This window comes from Myripristis murdjan, chromosome 10 (genome assembly GCF_902150065.1).
Source record: "Myripristis murdjan chromosome 10, fMyrMur1.1, whole genome shotgun sequence".
NCBI classification, from domain to species: domain Eukaryota; kingdom Metazoa; phylum Chordata; class Actinopteri; order Holocentriformes; family Holocentridae; genus Myripristis; species Myripristis murdjan.
In genome coordinates, this window is record NC_043989.1 from 4672284 (window position 1) to 4690659 (window position 18376).

The 18376-nt window shown below is 45.2% G+C and overlaps 1 protein-coding gene across 1 annotated transcript in view; it reads left to right on the forward strand.

The window, feature by feature from the left end:
- Positions 1–18376, forward strand: part of fat4 (FAT atypical cadherin 4) — a 110007-nt gene that overhangs the window by 40065 nt on the left and 51566 nt on the right. Inside the window, exon 2 of the mRNA XM_030062675.1 lies at positions 15533–15664. Within this exon, the coding sequence (XP_029918535.1) occupies positions 15533–15664 (132 nt within the window). The remainder of the gene's footprint in view (positions 1–15532; positions 15665–18376) is intronic.

An 18376-nucleotide genomic window follows, 5' to 3' on the forward strand; every position in this document is an offset into this window, starting at 1 on the left:
GACGGGCGAGAGAGGGATGGAGGCGAGGCAGATAAAGTAGGGATGTGTGTGTGCATGTGTGTGTGTGTGTGTGTAGGAGGGAGAAAGTGACTGACTGAGAGTGTGTTTGCCTGTGTGTGAGATAAGAAGAGAGTGACACAGATGGCTCAGACGGTGTCGAGCGTTGAAACCGATCGGCCCTCCTCTGCATCTGCTTGTGTCATTACCACCGATCGGCTATCAAATAACCTCCATGCTGCTCCCTTCGCACATCCGGCAACTCTCTTGTTAAAATTCCTCCGATGGATCAGCCCGGTCACACGTGTCGCGTTGATCTTTTCCACAACTTTATCCGAAGTTCGCTGGCCGACAAACAAACAAGCAGCCACCGGTGTGAGATTATGTCAAAATCTTCTCACGCCGGGCCGTGCTTGTTTCACGTGAACACGTTCGGCTCTCTAGTAATGAGCCGTATCTCTAAAAAGGCGCTCAGCGAGTCAGGGAGCGCTTTTGACAATTCCATTCCCCGTCTGGCTGACCTTAATCTGGATTAGTTTATTTTCTTTCCTCGGATTAACAGCTTGCGGTTCAATCAAATATCGCGCAGCCCAGTGAGTTTGAATCAAGGTATTACCAAGCCGCCTGGGAGCCCCGAGCGTGGCTGAAAAAGCTCCAGCTGGGGTATCCTACGTGGGAAACCAGGCCTCCAATGTCCAGCCAAACCATCTGGCCAAAAGAGATATTTTTTGGCCTGGCGGGTCTCAGAGCTACTGTGCTATGCAAAGACATTCCTGGACAAATTGGAGACATACAGGGAGGTAATAGCTGAAAGGTTACAGGAGCTGGATTGTCACTGTGCAAATTTCTCGGAGGGAGAAAAAGTTTTGTGGACGAAGCTCAGCGGATAAAGACACAAGCATTTTTTTCTGAAACGCAGCAAAAAAGAGGCGAGGGGTAAAAGGGGCGAACATGAAATTTAAGTACCAACTGACTAACTGGACGTAGGAAAGTCAAAGTGCACAAAACCTCAGCAGGCAGCCAAGGACTCGGCCGTTTTCTGAGGCGTCCCAGTGCCAAACTGGTTCCAGTTCACTGGAAGGTAAACTCAGTAAAATTTACATACTGCACCGCAAAACACAAGTCAAAGCTCACGATGTTCGGTTACTGGAAATAACATAACCAGCGTAATCCAACGTAAACATCGGCTGGCATTCAGTCTTTTACTGACTGAATATGGAAAGCAACAGCCACCAGAACATGAACCTTTGCAAACCTGAGCAAATTCACTTTTTAGCAAATTATCAAAATATTACTGACGAAAGAGCCAAAATAAAGAAAATTAAATTTAAAAAATTAAAAAAAATACCAGATAATTATCCCAAAATATAAAAAAAAATAATAGAAGAAAACTATATTTATAGTTATTAAAATTATTTATTTAAACATCAAATCGGTGATTCTGGATTGTCTTGTGTGGATGCATCTGCTTTGAGGCTGATTCTCTGGCAGCTGGACCAGGAGGTGCTTTCACTTCTGATATTTTACCGGCCGGCTAGCACTGAAGAGACGCAAAACCCTGCGACATGTCAGCATTTTTAATAAAATGCATCGGAGCTAGAGTGTGCGTCAACTCCCTCCTTTAATATAATACGTTCATTTTTAATATTTTGAGAGGACAACACTTTTTTTCTAAAAATGAGCAAATTCCAGGCTTTCTTTCTTTCTTTGACATTAACATAGCCAATGCTACTGTTAATGTTAGGTAATGTTATAATAATAGTGTTATTAATTATCATTATCATGTGCCACCATTAGCTCAAATCACGTCACACATCAGTCACTCGTGTTCGACTGGGAGGCCAAATCTGGTCCAAATCCCATCTCCCTGCACGCTGCCTCACTTCCTGCTGGACTGTGAGAACCTCAGGTGCACCAACTTCACTTTACCTGGCTATATAACCTGCAGCGATGTAGGTAAGCCAGCCTGATGACCTCGCATGAGCATGAATGCCATGCTCATTGTCAATTCTTTGCCGTTTATATTTTATCTATATTTTTACCAGAGTTCTTTCTTTGTCATCCAAATTGCCAGTTATCTAACTTGTGTCCAGAAAAAAAAGAAAACTGTGGTTGTTGAGGTTTAACCCGAACCGAATAAGATTATTTTTGCTTCCAGCCTGCAAGAAGCGTTTGCACAAACTCCACTCTCTTCAACCCCGAAAGGAGACCGGTTGGGAAAACACAGCGTGAGGAAAGTGAATGAAAAGCACCTCCTTAGTAAATAATGTTGCGGTGCCCTTGAGAAAGGCACTCAGCCCACAGGGTGAGGCGGCTCCGGTGGCAGGAGGTGGGAGGCTGTGGCTGCACCGGCCGGCTCCCAGGTGTGAATGCGCGTAACTGCATGAATGTGAGGCCGGGAGCCGACTGTGTGCTCAGCAAATCGCTCCCCTGCACAGAAAGATGAGAATACAATGGTCCACTGACTGACTGAGGTTCATGTCACATGGAAACTATATCACGGTAATGGAAAGTAAACCTCTCGCCGGGTGACAGTCAGTCAGAGCTCAGTTTCAGCGTACAGTAGCATTTATTGTGTCAGGAATCTCTTTTTTTTTTTTTTTTTTTTTGCAAACTCCCTCTATTGTTTAAACAGGTAGAAATAAACAGTGGTGGCCCAGAACTGGATTTACATGAAACCCGAGCCGGTGTCAGAGGCATCCCAAATGAAAGAGGAGCTCTCTTGTGCGGTGAAAAAATAGAAACAGCGAAAGAGAGAGAGACAGAGAGAGAGAGAGAGGGAGAGAGAGGGATGTGTTTGGTGTTTGTTGGTTGAGACAAAAAAAAGAAGCGAGACACTGGGGTTTGAGTTTGAAGGCATTTTGAAGGCTGATAATATTTCCATTTTTTTTCCTCCTCTTTGTATGGAAGCTTGATTTGTGCCGATATTCCTCTTCTTCTTCTTCTTCCTCTTCTTCTTTTTTTTTTTCATTCTCATGCCAAAAATGTTGCAAGCAATTTTTTACTCTTGGCAGGGTCGAGAGGCCTCTGATACATCAATTAGATCATCATGGGACACCAAACCCCCTCAATCAATCCCGGACTAATGGGACGGTTGGATAGATCACTACCTTTTTAAATGATGAATTCATTTTGCAAAAAAAAAAAAGAAAAAAAGAAAAATCATTCCAGGATAATTCAATTAATAAATCAAAAAAAAAAAAAAAAAAGTGCATAGAAAACCTAATTTACAGACTGTTTTTGTGTAGCCGTCTTCCATCGCGCTGGCACTGAATCACATGTCTACTTAGTAAAAAGGCCGGTATATCATTTTTAATCCGGCAGGACACCGTTAAAGGAAAGCAACGGGACAGCTGAGAGCGAGATGGAAAAAAAAAAAAAAAAAAAGAAAAAAGAAAAAAAAAAAGAAGAAGAAGAAGTGGGGATGGCAGGCAACAAGAGGAAAGAAGGGGAGGTTAAGAGGAGGGGAGAGTGGATGGGGAAAGGAGAGAGAGGACAGACAAGAGGCCCGATTGACTTTAGGGCCTCTCTTGTCTTTTTTTTTTTTTTTTTTTCTGCTGCTCTCTCACTCGCCGCCCCCCACTTTCCACTGTCTCACCCCCTCCTCTCGCCGTGCCAAGTGGCTGGTTTTGGCCGTGCATGCCTGGACGAGGCGTTTGGGAGGAGGAGGAGGACGGGGAGGAGGAGGAGGGGAGGCGGGGTGGCGACTGCTCCTGTCGGTGACTAGATCATATGTGACACCGTAAACCCTTTTACCCGGCACAGCCCTTCTTAAATCCTCTTCTCCCCACTGACTGACAGCGACCAGACGTCGACCGGCTTAGACCGTGGAGGCTTTTTCCCCCCTCCCTCCCCCCCTCCCGCCCGCCCGCCCGCCCCGGGTGACGTGCAACCGTCAAACCAATGTTTTGCTTTTTTCGACACAGTCATATGGTAATGATCCTGGCACAGTTTGCGGGCGAGCGGATGTTTTCCTGCGTCGAGCTTTTCTGCAGCAACGTCGTGGAAATGATCCTGACGGTGGCTGCCCGGCGAGTATTCTTGTTTTTTTTTTTTCCGCCGCGCGGGAGGAGTCGCCGTGGAAGTCCGGTTCAAAATCGCCCCCAAACAACAACAGGAAAAAGAGACGGAAAACAAAAAATAAATCTGGTTTTATTACATTGTATACGGCTCGGGATAAGATCTCGCCTTGCTTTTGTTATTTCTGTTATCCGAGGCCGTGCAGACTAAACACGCTGTATCTCACAAAGTTTTCGGAATCGAATAAACTCTCCCCTGGACATTTTGTTTAAAATGTTGTGTAAATGTTGAATTAATATGTCACTTGTCAGCCGTCTGTTTGTGTGTTTGCCCGGGTGTGGAAACACACGCCGTGTTTAGGATATACTGTATATCTTGTGTTTCGTTCCCACATTGTTTGCCGGCGATATTGATAATGACTTTATGCTTTTTGGTTGTTTTTTGCCAGACTAAACAAACACAAAGTTTGTTGGGACTTTGGTGTTCAGTTTTCGCTGGTTTCAGAAGTCCTGTGTTTGACTGATTTCTGTTTTCGCTTCCCGAGTCAGCAGAGGAGAAAATCAGCATTGCTCTTTTGTTGTCTGGATATTTCTGTCAAATTCCCCAATACCCACAAGTCTTGTTGTCTGGGCAGCATTTTTTTTTTTTTTTTTTTTTTTAAGGAAAAACTAGAGGCTGTTTTGAGCAAAAAAAAAAAAAGTGATAGAAATGAGGAACAGAGCTCATCTGCTCTCCCCTGCCTCTCCTTCTCGTCCCTCCTCGTCCCGAGAAAAGACACAAAATAGATGTCAGAGCTGCAGGAAAGGTCAACTAACAAATGACACCCTTGTGCTAAACTGGGGTTTTGACCCCCAGACTCACCATGGGCTCCCACAATGCAACTGCTCCACGGAATTAATCATCACCTTATGACCTGGCACGCTGACCCTCTAAACCCTGGAGAAAACCCCATAGGTGTTATGGATGATAGTAGAGACAGGGAGTAAAGGAGGAGGAGAGTGAGAAAAAAAAAAAAAAAAGTCCTGGAGCATGAGCCGCTTCCTCTCTCATGGGGCGTCTATGGGGCCTTTATGAGTTGACAATTAATAGTCTCTATAGGTTTCCTGAATGGGGAATTGAGACGGATTGTCTCTCGGCCATTCAGCTGCGTTCGAGCGTGCCGCCGGACAAAAAAAGCGGTGGCTGTGAAGCCGAATTACCCATAAGGCTGTTTTTGAAACGTTTCCTTTTTGTTTTGCAGACACAGGCCCTATGGGAAGACCCCCATACACTTCATTCACACACACACACACACACTCACACACACACACACACACACACCACTCTCTGTAGTGACCATTTTCGAAGCCAGACATCTGCCAAAACACAGACACTTTAAAATAGTGATCTTTCAGCAAGTCTTCTTATTGCGAGCCGTTTTAGCCGCGGGACGGGTGAGAGAAAACAGATCGTATTGAGGCTGACATTTGTTTGCGCGTGCTTGACGTCTGAAGGCAGAAATTATGTTCGCTCGTTTCAGTAGCCCGCAGAACGACAAAAACGCTACACGTCAGTCGCTTTGGCCCCGCAGACAGCGAGCCATTGATGTTACGGCGAGCTCGTAAATCATGGGGAGAGTGCTTCAAATTATGTCGAGCGCGAGAGGAGCGGGAAGCCCTCGCTCTGTGAAGCAGGCTTGGATCGCGTCCGTGAAAAAAAAAAAAAAAAAAAAAAAAATCAAAAGGACAAAGTTTTAGGATTCACCATAAACAGCGGAGGATAATGAAATGTGCAGGCAACATGGGAAGGCAACTGATTTTTTTTTTTTTTTTTTGTAATCTGCTAATGACGTCTTAGGGCCTTAAAACTCCTCTTTGGCCACGGGATTTCTTCCCATGCTATTTTGTCTTGGGGGGGCTGAAGTGCATACAAATGGCGGGTTAATTAAGATGGATGGTACTTCTAAAAAGCCCATCTTCATGATAATAAGAGAGAGTTAAACATGTGAAGGCCTCCGTGTCGTGTTGAAGTGTGTGTGTGTGTGTGGAGGTATGCGTGTGGTATGAAGGGAAGAGGGGGGGAGGGGTGGATGCATAATCACGGCGCGTATGAAAGATGATGTGCATCCGTGGTGCGACTGGGACTGAAGTTTGTGTTTTTTGAAAGAGCGAGCGAGCTGCTCCGAAAACGATCTCAAGGCCCTTCCCGTCTGTTTGCATGAATGGCCTCGGCGGGGGGAAACCGGCCCTCATTGTCGAGTTATTTGGCAGAAGTCTTTTTTACGCCACCTCATGTTAAATGCATCAACATTTCTCTGTCATTTTTTTTTTTCACCCCTCCAAACGTCTTCGGATCGGGCCGTCTTGCCAAGCTGTTTCCTGCTGGGGCCTAAACGACCGCGGCAGATGTATGGTGCGCGAAAAGAGTAATAGCTTGCATGGTTATGGAGGGGAAAAAAAAAAAAAAAAAGGAAGAGGTTATTCCTTGGATCAGGAATAACCAAGTGGAATAAAAGTGATGTGAGGCGGTGTTTAAGCCAGATTACACACACAAGATGGAGAATTTTTTCCTTTGTTTGAGCCATCGTCTTATCTGGTGGCTTTCTGGTTTGCTCCTGTGGTTCTTTGTGGTTCTCCGTGATACTTTATGGACTATTTTTACATGCTTTATACGTCGTGGTTCTTTATGGTGCTTTGTAGAGTATTTTTACACGCTTTATGGCGCTTTGTGGCTGTTTGTAGTATGCCTCGTTGTTCTTGGTGGTCGTTTGAGGCGCTCCGTGGTTCTTCGCGGCACCCTTCGTGGTGTCGTTTGGTATGCGACGTGGTGCTTGATGGTTCTTTGTGCTTGGTTTGGTGGTTCTTTAAGGTACTTTGCAGTTCTTCGTGGTGTTTTCTTGTCCTTCTTGGTGCTGTTTTGTGATACTCTGAGGCCCTTTGGTAGAAAAACTGAACTTCCTCTTCAGACATATCCATTGCATAACCGCATACAGTGCATGCTGTATATTATTGACATCGTCCAGGCCGACTGCGGGTACTAAGAATATTATCTGGAGTCGAAAATAAAACTGCGACTTAAAGTGTCAGATGTGCAAAATACCACAACTGCAGTTCAGGTTTCTGTTGCTGCGCTTAGAGGAAGGACCGAAGAGGAAATAGCCAGTTGAGACAGATTTTATGTGAAAGCATTGTAATTTCTACTGTAGGAGGAATTATCTGAAGGAGTGATGCAAGATGGATGCAGGATAAATGCATGACCAGTGTGTGTGTGTGTGTGTGAGTGTGTCTAGTCTTAAAAATGTCTAATTTGCCTCTGAGGTGACAGTCAGGGACCTTTTAGAGCCACTGCAATCCTGGTTAGGAATTGACTACTGTTCTACATCACACCCTCCCCCCAAACACACACACACACACACACACACACACACACACACACACACTCCTTCTCACTGCTCCCTACTTTAATGCTTTCAAGGGGCTGCAGGGGGTGCCTGCAGCTTCTCACACAACAACCCCAGTCCTGTTTTGGATTAAAGCTGGTTTCTATACCACCCACACCCATGCAAACATGCACACACACACACACACACACTCACACACATACAGAGACTCACACACATACATTCCTGACTCGCTGTCCTCCGCTCCTCCGCTCACGCTTGTTTAATGAAGTACACAGTAGTTGAAGATCATTTTTCCCCTCAATTCTCACCTCATTTTTATCACCGTGGTCGGAGATGGTGGTCTCAGTTCACGGCGAGTTCAGTCGGATCAAAATGTAAATCTAAAAACGCCGTTAAAAACGCAAACAGGAGCTGGAAAACCTTTGTGATTGTGGAGGTAGTCGTTCTCTCCAGGGCCTTTATCACCAACGGGGCACGGCTGCCCTCTCAAGCCAAACATTTTTCATGATCCGAGGTCTTCTGCCTCAATTTGATAGAGCTGAGGGAGACTTGAGGGTGCCGCTTTCAAAGCCGTAAACCTGCCACTGACATTCATTCACACAAACAAACTGGGGCAAAGTTTAAGAGAGAAGACGTCCTTTGAGCCGCTCCCGGGCCCCCAACCACTCTGTCAGCCATTATGGAAACAAGGTGTAATGAATTAACAATTTAATCACACCCAAACGTCATTACAGTAAGCTAATCGTGTAACCTAGGAATGTGTGCCCCACCGGATAGGATGTTTTCTCGTCACAGGCCACCGCAGCCACTCACTGGCATTGACTTGCTAAGAAAATGAGGCCAAATTCAGACAGGGATCCATCACTGATGCCTTTTTCATTCCCTCAGCTCCAGAAAATCTTTTGCATCAATCACGGCGGACAGCAACTATTAAATAGATGCTGTAGCAGCAAGAGTCTTTAAAGACTTAAAGACTCTTGCTGTCCTTCCAGAAGTCTTGGAAACCGGCTTTGGCTTTTAAGAAAGGTACCTTGTATCTATATCACTTAGATTTAGCACTTATCTGTTCAAATCTCACCGAGGTCAAGGCCAGCGCTGCATGCTGGGACGCATGATTGAATGATCTCCCCCGCTTACATTTTAATGATCGCTCCAAAAGCAGACAAATCTCATCAAATTCCCATTAAAAGAAGACGAAAACATCGCTGAATTCTGGCCGTCGTTTACTCCCGGTGAACCCAGCGGGCTCTCAGGTTTTACCGCAGCCGCTGGTGGAAAGTCACGAAAGGGTTTTGATGTGTTTTTCGAGGGGTTTTGTGAGCAATTAGAATGCACTCTTGTTTCTCGGTTTCTCCGCTTTGCATGCTCCACGTGGTTTGAATGCCATAATTGAAGGTAATGGTGGAGAGAGCGGCGTGATAAGGCCGTAGACTCACGCAGAGCCAGTGGCACCAACATGGAGACCGGCAGACGCCTGACCCCAGTTATGGTCTCCTTCCATTTCTCAAGGAGCCTTTTTTAAAAAAAAAAAAAAAAAAAAAAAAAAGACAGACAACTGATAAAAGAAAATACATTTTTCCCCTTACATCTTCAAAGCAGTTTTTTTTTCACAAATAGGCTAATTATTTTGTTTTTTACCTTTCATCTCACGAGAAGGAGAAATGCTTGTTTTGATGTTCTTCTAACCTTTTTATCCAGGAATACAGTACGCACTGTGTTTAATAGGCTATGGTAATTTTGACGATGGCTTTGAATTGTACTCCGGCTTCAAGGAGAGGTAAATCTTGTCTCTCCTCCATTAGCTGTACTCTGATCTTGCACAAGGCCTAATTAAACTTTCCATCCAACTCTCCCAGGTACGAAGAATAGGGAATGAAATATGGCTGTTTATAGTGAAGAGGAGCGCTAGTTTGCGCTGCTCATGGCCGGATACAGGACCATTAAAAGTGGTAATTCATCATGATTTGTTTCCAGTCTCCTGTGTACGGAGATGTCGACGAGCCCAGAACCTCTGAGAAACAATGCGCTCGTCCAGACGACCTGGTGGGTTATTCGTTTTGCAGGATTATGCATCCCAGCAGAAACACTGGGAGGGAACCTCGCTTGGCAAGGGTTTGCTGGGGGCTTGAAGAGGCCTGCTGTAGACAAACAATCTTTTAGCAGTTGGTGAAGTGCTCCTCTGAGAGGACAGTGATCCCCTTTATTAAAACCACTTGTCCGGCATTGTCTCTCCGCTCTCCCCTTGTTGGTTACATAAGGCCAAGGTGCTTTGTGATCGTTTGCAGGCACTCCTGTTTTGTTTAGTTTTGTCTCTGTCTCTTTCCCTCTTTCTCTCTCTGGCTCTTTTTTTTTTTTTCCATGAGACTGGAGAAGATTTTGGGGGACTTGAGGGGGGATATGATCGTATCCTGACTTCTCCTTTGCACAGTGCGTTGGGGTTTGGCCGGCGTCCAGCTTTGTCTGCTTTTTCCCGGGCACATTCCCATCTGCGGCACACTCGGATTCCTGTCTCCAGAGCGCGCACACGTAGCCGAGTCTGACGACTGCGGTTGGAAGAGGGAACGGTGCCGTTTGACAAATCAGGCCAGTTCCGCGATTGCATACGTGTTAAGAACCGGCGCGACCGCAATTTATGCCAGCGCCATTGTCTTTATTAGTGACTTATGTTTCCTTTTGTTATTAAGAGCCCGCGCCAAGATGGTGCTTTAAAGCGGTGTGCTTGACTCACGTAACCCACGGGTTCTTAAGCCAACATGCCCCATAAATCATGAGCCAGCAGCCTCTGACGTTACATCCAAACAGTCGAAATGAGCACAAAGAGAGCTGGAGAGGAAAGTGAAGATGAAGTGAAATAAAGATGGCCTTTGTCTGCGAGCCTCAGGAGTTGCAGGAAATGAATTAGGTTGAATGTGGCATTATATCACCCCGGTCCCACTTTACATTTCTCTTACATAGCGGGGCATTCATCAGATGTGCGTGGATCATGCCATACGGTTTTCAGATTAAGCGCAGCCAAAGGCAGAGACGGGCCTGGGCTTTTTCGAGACAGTCGGTAATCCATTTCCAACGTTGAGAGGATGACAGATTCCTTCATACAATACAGTGGCTCTAAAATAGTGCAGGAACTTTTGGGAGCGTATGATTTTCCAACACGTCGGGAGTTCGTTAGGAGCCCTGGAAGTTTGATCCCTTGTTGAAATGGTTATGGATATTAGCTGGGACGTCCTGGCTGACCTCCTCCGAGGGTGTGGTGCGCCGAAGGTTTCACAGTCCGCGGCTGGAAGGGAAGGAACCTCGCTGTCTGAGGACTGAATTCGAGATGGCTCGGTGATGACTGTCCCGCTCCTTTTGGGAAACAAAGCAACTGGAGCCGGCGTGTTTTTTTGTGTGCTTCTGTTGGAAAACTCCCAAGAAGTACCAGCCTTCTCCGCGTCTCCATCTCAAAACACCTCTCTCGGATTGCACAAGGTCCCGCCAAAGTGCTCGTCCCAGTGTAACCGTAGATGAGCATACGTTCATTGTAAACAAACACTGCATTAAGCCTCGGACGGGATTAGTCTCGATGCTTTATTTATTCTAAATTAATGGAGTCTGCACATGTTTTAAGGGCTTCGGTGTTGACGCTCTATTCTGGCGTTGCAAAAATCCTATTGTGCCATTGAAGTATTTACACCGAGCCAAAGCCTGAGCAATTCCTTTCAACAGCATGTGATTTTGGCTCTGCCCTGTGATGAAGTGCTATATGTGGAATAGCTCGGAGATCCCAGTGTTTGACACGTCAGGTCCAACTCGGGCTCGCGCATCAGTGGGAAATTGATGATGCAAAGTGGAATCGTTCAATCTCAGAGGCCGAGTATAACGAGGATTGGAAGTTGGTGCTCCCCTCCGACCCTTGACCCCGAGTTGTCAGCGGCACCTAATGAGACATTTAATCATTTTGAAATGATTATTCCCCGCAGGAGGCGCACCCTTTCCCAGTTTTACGATCCAATGAGCTCAGCCTTTACAGTCCAACTGTTGCATCAGCTGCACGGAAAGGTCACGTGTGTTTTTCAAGCGAGGCCCGCGTTAGGAAGGACGGCTGCGTTAATGATGTGAATTTTTACCCTTTTCACTCAGAGGTTCGTGGCGTTCGGCGGGCTAACTATGCACCGTATTACTCATCGGTAATGCAGACCAGCGTGCACTTAATTAATCGGTCTTTCTACTGGTTATAAAGAAAAACTGACTCACTAACTCACAAAATATGTGCACAGCCCTCTATGAGGTCGTCTTCAAAGAATGGATGTCTTGCTCCTGTGGTGCCTTTCGCCCCGTGTCTGTGCACTGAACCGCAAGTATGAGACTTTTTTTTTCGTGTGGGAACCGTCTAAAATCCCGTGCTAACCTCCCCCTTTTTTAAATTGGAAGAAAATGGCAAAAGTTGGTGTGCTCTCGGAGAGGAGTGATGCCTTTACCTGAGGCACGGCGGTAACCGGAGCCCTTGTTTCCTCTCGCCGTGCTCTCTGAATACACGGCGCAGGGACGGAGAAGCTGTTTTTGAAGTTAATGTTGTAATGTAGTTTGATATCGGCATCATTCCTTTTTTTTTTTTTTTTTTTGAAAATGGTGAAACACGGCGCGTCAAGGTGTCAGCGCTCCACAATCTGAATGGATTAAGCAGCGACGCTTGTGTAATGTTTCCAAATGAGGCTTTTCTGAGTGGAATTGGGACCAGATATAAGTCGTCTGACCTGTCGCTCCCACATAGATCATGTTTTCTTTCTGGGGGAATTTATGACGGCTCCGTCAACGCCCGCCAGCCCCGACCTCCTCCACCAATATCCTTTATCACTTAAGGTATCATAATCGACAGCACTCAGGAACCGCTTGACGCGTGAATCATTCATACCTCCCCATAAATAATAGAGCCCTGGCAGCCCGTTAGCAGCAGCTGCAACTTGAAACAGTAGTTCGTGAAACTCAATCTTTTACCTTGTAAACTAATGTGTTTCACCTGCCTCGGCCGGGGCGTCTGGGTCTGCCGCCCGCCTGCCTTGAGCCACAGACAGGTAGAGGGAGCGAAAACTTCTATTCCTGCCTCTCTCGCACTCCCTGTCCTCCCCCAGCTTCCCCCCCCCCACCACCACCGACCTTGCTTCCTCTTCCTCCGATGAATTTTTCACCAAAGCTCTTTGATATATTCCCGTCCCGTGGGAGCATGGGTAATGCAAACTGGAAGCGTGAGGCGTAATTATTTCTCAAAACTGCACTTCTACCCTAATTAGTTCACTCCTCAGAAGTGGGCCTTGCATTATTTACACATCAAGGGGACACACGGGGCGGGAGATAAATATTCATTGTTTGTTGACTTTGCCCCGGTCCCTCGGCTCAGGCGCAAGTGGAGTCGGAGAGCCGCTGTCATCGTGACTTGTTTATGCGACTTCTGCATCGCTCGGTGCCCAGAACATAATCTGTCTTGTTCCTCTGTAATTATCTCCACTCATGCGGACACACAGACACCAACTCGGAGTCGGTTTAATAAGTGGACAACATTCTCGTCCAGACACAAAGACAGCCGAGATCCGATGAATAAATGCTCTGTGATGAGGTTTTGTTGTAATTATTACCTTATGCCGACTCGCTGCAGTGGCTGCTGTTTTCGGCAAACAAGTGCCAATTAACGGCGCATTTTTTTTTTTTTTTTTCAGCCATTGATCGGTGGCGCTGCTCCGGGAGCGTTGCAGCCAGCCTGCCTCCAGCTTTGCTTTCTTCTTAGTGGGTCATCTTTAATGAACTTTGCTCTTCAAAAGGAGCCAGTGGCAGTTGTTAGGAAGGAGCGCCGGCATGCTTGCAGAGTGGATTGTGGGACATGTGAGGTCTGCTTTTCCTGTCAATGGCTGGGTATGAATAGACTGCTGTATCTACACCCCCCAACCCCCCCACCTTGGTGGTCTTATGGCCTTGAGGCCCATTGTCTGCGCTGTAAATGCCTTTAGGGAAACTCGGGTTGCCTGAAAATGCTTCGCCCATTGTGGACATTTGACAGCTGTTCTTTTCCCATTTCCTATTTCAGGTTGGTGCTGTGTAGCACCAGCGTCAACTAATGTGTGTGTGTGTGTGTGTGTGTGTGTGTGTGTGTGTTTCGGGTGGGTAGGGAGTCAAGGAGGGGGGGTGACATATTATATTGTGATGCCTGGCACAAAAATTATCATAATCACTGTCAACATTAATGGAGACCCCATCACTGGAGAATTTAAACACGGCTTTTCCATATTTATAGAAGCAATAAACAAAGAATGCGAAGCAAAATGTCTGTTATGATTCAAAAGCGAACCGTGTTTACTGGCTTTGAAATGCATATTTGGGTTAGTGGAGGAGATGGAGGGGGGAATCGCAATTTAAGTTGCGGGATATGAGTGGAAATGCAATACTGCCACACCAGACAGAGAACATCTGAAACCATAAATGTCTCACTCTCACTGTCTCAAGGGTTTCCACTTTCCCCTCGGAGAGCTGCACAGCTGACTACCTCTCCGCTTGCTACAGGAGGTCTTGGCTGCAAAGCGTGTTGTGGGTTTGATTCCCGTGAGAAGCACATGGTTTGGCATTTGCGCTGTCCAAGTGAGATGTAAAAACGCCCTCCACGGCTCCCCCCGAGCTCTTACGTTTATTTTGTTTGCAGCACCTCTCTCTCACAGGAGGGCTGTCCGGTCCCTATGGTTCTGACCCATGAACGCACCACTGCCGCTCCCGATATTGGTATTGATATTGGTTCCAGTACTTGTTCAAAATAGAATATCCATATTGGAGACTGCCTGTTTCCTTCATTTTTTGGCACACGGAAGCTTGTCTTTCTTAAATATCAGAGGATTTTATATCATTTTTTTTTGTCCCAATCAGTCATCAGGATGGATCCGATTGGTTAGCAGTGCATCCCCTAATGATGTTTATTGTGAAAAAATGTAAAAAATGTGAAATGTGTATCTGCTGTTGTTCACCTCCCCATTCAGGTGTACTGTGTTCTCAAAATGACTCTCAAAAACAATTCTAACTCCAGGAAAAAGTTAGAAACCATAACTCAAAGAGAGTCACACGAGAAAGCTGTAGCCTAATTTTTATTTTTATTTTTATTTTTTAAACCTGTGTGCTGACTTCTTAGATCCAGGTTTGTGAGATTTACTTTTGGGATCAGGAACCCAAGAGGCAAAAAAAACAGAAGTTCCAGTTCCAAGAGTGTCAGTATAAACAAACGCTCATATTACTTTCAGGGGCTTCCAAAGCAAAATGTGGAACAGATAATGTCATTATAATTTACTTCACTTCAAAATTATACTCTAATGGACGCTGTAGATCATAAAACAATTTGGTAACTATTTTAACAACTGCAAAAATCTCACCTTTCTTATAATTTTGACCTTATAGGACAGGTTGGATTGTGTCTGTGTGTATCCCATCACACACGTGGTCAGCGGTGGAAGAAGTACTCAAATGCTTTACTTGAGTAAAAGCAGTCAGACGTAAAAGTATAGAAGTGTAAATGCTTCCTTTGAGAGCGTTAAAGTATTGATCCATTGTCGTGTGACTCTAACTGCTTCATAAACTGCAGTATCTCTAAATGGAAATACTTGAGTAAAGTGTGGGTACTTCTAAATTGCACTTGAGTAAATGAACTTTCTACCTGTGCAAGTGGTACTTTTACTGCTGCTTTTACTGGCGTTGCCATTTCTACTGCAGCTACAGTACTACCACTACTAATTTTAGTACTGATAGTAAAACTTGTGCTGCAACTAGTACTACGACTATTAGTAGTACTTAATTGAAACCAAATGTCAACAAACAGTCTGGGTAAAACAATGATTTAGTCTCCGTAGGATTTGATGTACTTCTGTTCAAGCTGATTTACTGCCGTATGTGAGTATAAAACATGTCTTCTATCGTTTCACGTTCTCCGCTCTCGAGCCTTTGAGCGATTTTACAAAGATCAGGAGGATGATGTGATTCCCCTGCTGGGCTTCTTGTCCATCATCCCAAATCCAAGAAGATGAGAGAGAACGTTTTTTTTTTTTTTTTTTTTTTGTCTTAACGGCTGTAGCAGGCAGAGCTTGGCAGAGTTTTTAACGGAAACGCCGGTGTTTATGCTCGCTCACACAGGTGGAGATCACCCTGCAGGACGTCAACGACAACCCACCTGTTTTCCCCAATGATATCCTGGACGTGACCATCGAGGAGAACATCGGAGATGGCTTCAAGATAATGCAGCTAACAGCCACGGACGCAGACGAGGTACAGCTTTCCCCGGGTTTCTGTTCTGTCCTTCTGACAGTTTTGTCTTTGCCCGTGTTCCGCTCGGATGCTTTTCAGAATAAATGTCCTGGGAGTCGTTTAAATGGAAAGTGTGCTTTAGATTTGTGTTCCTGCAGTGTAGAAACCACCGTGATGGATTCAAATTAGACTCATGATAATTAAGTTTTATGGGTTTTGAAGCCGATGCTGATGAGGATATTTTTGGAGTGAAGCTACTGCTAGCTGAGTTTATGGTTTTTGCCCTGACACTTAGGATTTGACCCATTTAATTCCCACAAAATGACACATCACTCAGGGTGAAAAAACACTTTGAAATAACATTTTGACCATGAGGGGTCACTTCCCACTGAGAAAAAAAACACACATCAGATTGTCGGTGGAGCTTCACCTTTTCACAGGAATCAGAAACTCTGAAACATGACTGTCTTAAAATGAATTGAATTTGATGAAATATTTGCACTTTTTCAGTGACTAAACAATATTCACAAGTCAATAAAGGCTCTATATCATCCTGGTACATCAGCAAAAGGATAAATCGACAATTAAAATAGTGCCTGCAAGTGAAGGGAATGCATTATCACCATGTAAATGACATAAAATGATTATGTTTGCAGGATATGTGAATGCGCTGTATGCAAAGTGGCTGTTTATATCATTGTGTTACTGTGATAAGGAGGCAAACCGCCCAAACAAGCTGGTGATAAAAGTTTGTCTGGAGAAAACTTTGCAGCGTTCAACTATGTAATTACCGTCACCTTGACCCAATAGTTTGCACCTTATCCTGCAGGGTGTGCACTCTAGCCTGCGACTGAATTACATCCCTGGATAGTTCACAGGGGAGTGAGACAAATGCAAAAAAAAAAAAGTGAAAAAAAAAAAAAAAAAAGTCATGAGAGTGATGTCGGGTAAAGGTGTCCCAAGCACATGGCATGCAACGATTATTATTAGTATGATAGGGATTCACTAGATAACACCTCTCCAGTGCTGAAAGTTGAAGTGTTGATCCATCCATTATTCTCACTGGTTTGGCTTACTCCATTAGTTTGAGGTGGTGGGACAAAGTCATTGATATAGAGTCTTTCTTTGCTCCGTCATTTGAGAAATAGAGGCTTCTGTGAGCCAAAACTGAAGAAAATCAAGACAGTTTCTGAGGTTATTTAGGGCTTTGGGTATCGGATATTTATCTTGAGTGAAATATCTGATGCTAATAGTTTTTTTTTAATCCCTAAACCATGCACTTTGTGAGAATCTGTGACTACACACAGTGATGCAGTGGTCCAAATAAATCACTCTACTGTTGCACACAAACACACAGACCCCACATTTTCAATCATTCTGTCTTTTTATGTCGCCCCCTCTCTCTCTCTCCTTCTCTCACACACACATACACACACACACACAAACATATCGTTGTTTACTCTCTCATGTTTGGACGTTATTTGAGATGTGCAGAGGCCGCTGGTGTCACAGAGCCTGCAGGAGAGTGGCTCGCGATCGATTTTTTTCGGACCGCCGCTCTGATAGTCCCTCCGCGGCCTCCGTAGTTCACATTACATCACTGGCATCACTCTCAATTAGTTAAAGGCTCCATCCTTTGCTGCTTCAGGCAGGATATGGACATTAAATCCTGCAGTGAGTGAAAAGCAGGCCCTCCCGGCTTCTCCAAGGTCTGCGATCCCTCACCCCGGCCAAATGACACAGTGGAAGTGAATGAGGAGGGAGGGGGAAAAAAAATCAGGCCATGGAGACGAGAGAGATTAGGAACGGGGAATATGGGCTCAAATTTAATGTTAACTTATGAGGGCTCACGTCTTTTATTACACAGCTGTTGTCTCACCCCTTCTCCTCAGTCTGAATGTGAGAAAAGTCATGCACAGTCCCAATTCTGGCCATTTTTCTTTTTATCAGAACAGTATATTGACTGTAAATCTCAAACCTGGAGTAAGGTCAGTGCTTTCAATAGGGGGGGATTTTAAGGACATTATTAGATTTTTTTTTCCTCCGTGCCAAAGTATTCAGAGCTTTGATCTTGAAAGGTTTAGCATATGGTATTGAAATCAAACTGTGCAGTTATTCACTTTTTCCTCATATTTGAATTTAAGAGGACTTTCAGCCGGAGCCGTGCGCCACAAGTTGGAACTGAAGGAGACACACTCACAGGCATCCGTCAAAAAAAAGACATTTGAATTTACATAATCATGCATATGTATGGACACACACCCAGTCGATCATGCCGGAGGGACTATTTGTAAGAGAAAACGTACTTTGCTCTCAGTGAGGGACTTGAAAACAGCGAGATACCAAAAGGGAATGCAGTGGAGCCGTTCAGGAATAGCAGGTTCGAGAGATGTTTATCCCAAACTTCTGCGCTGCCATGAATAGGTTGCTAAATAGGAGCCTGTGCTTCATTCCAGCTCTCACTCGGAGCCAGATCTAAGGCCAGCCAAGTCTTTGCCCACATCCTTACGCAGGAAACTTAAGTTGCGCTGACACTAAGCGTACGGAACGCATTGGAGCCCTTGTTGAGAAAGCCACATGTGTGAGCCAGTGCGGAGTAGCCAAGAGTGCAAGCTGTTGGCCAGCTGACGGGCTGAATTCAGACATCATAATGATCCCATCCAATTTAACAGTGCTACATGTGGGATTCATGTGTGAGGGTATTAAAACGCTGTTTCTACGCATCCGTTTTTT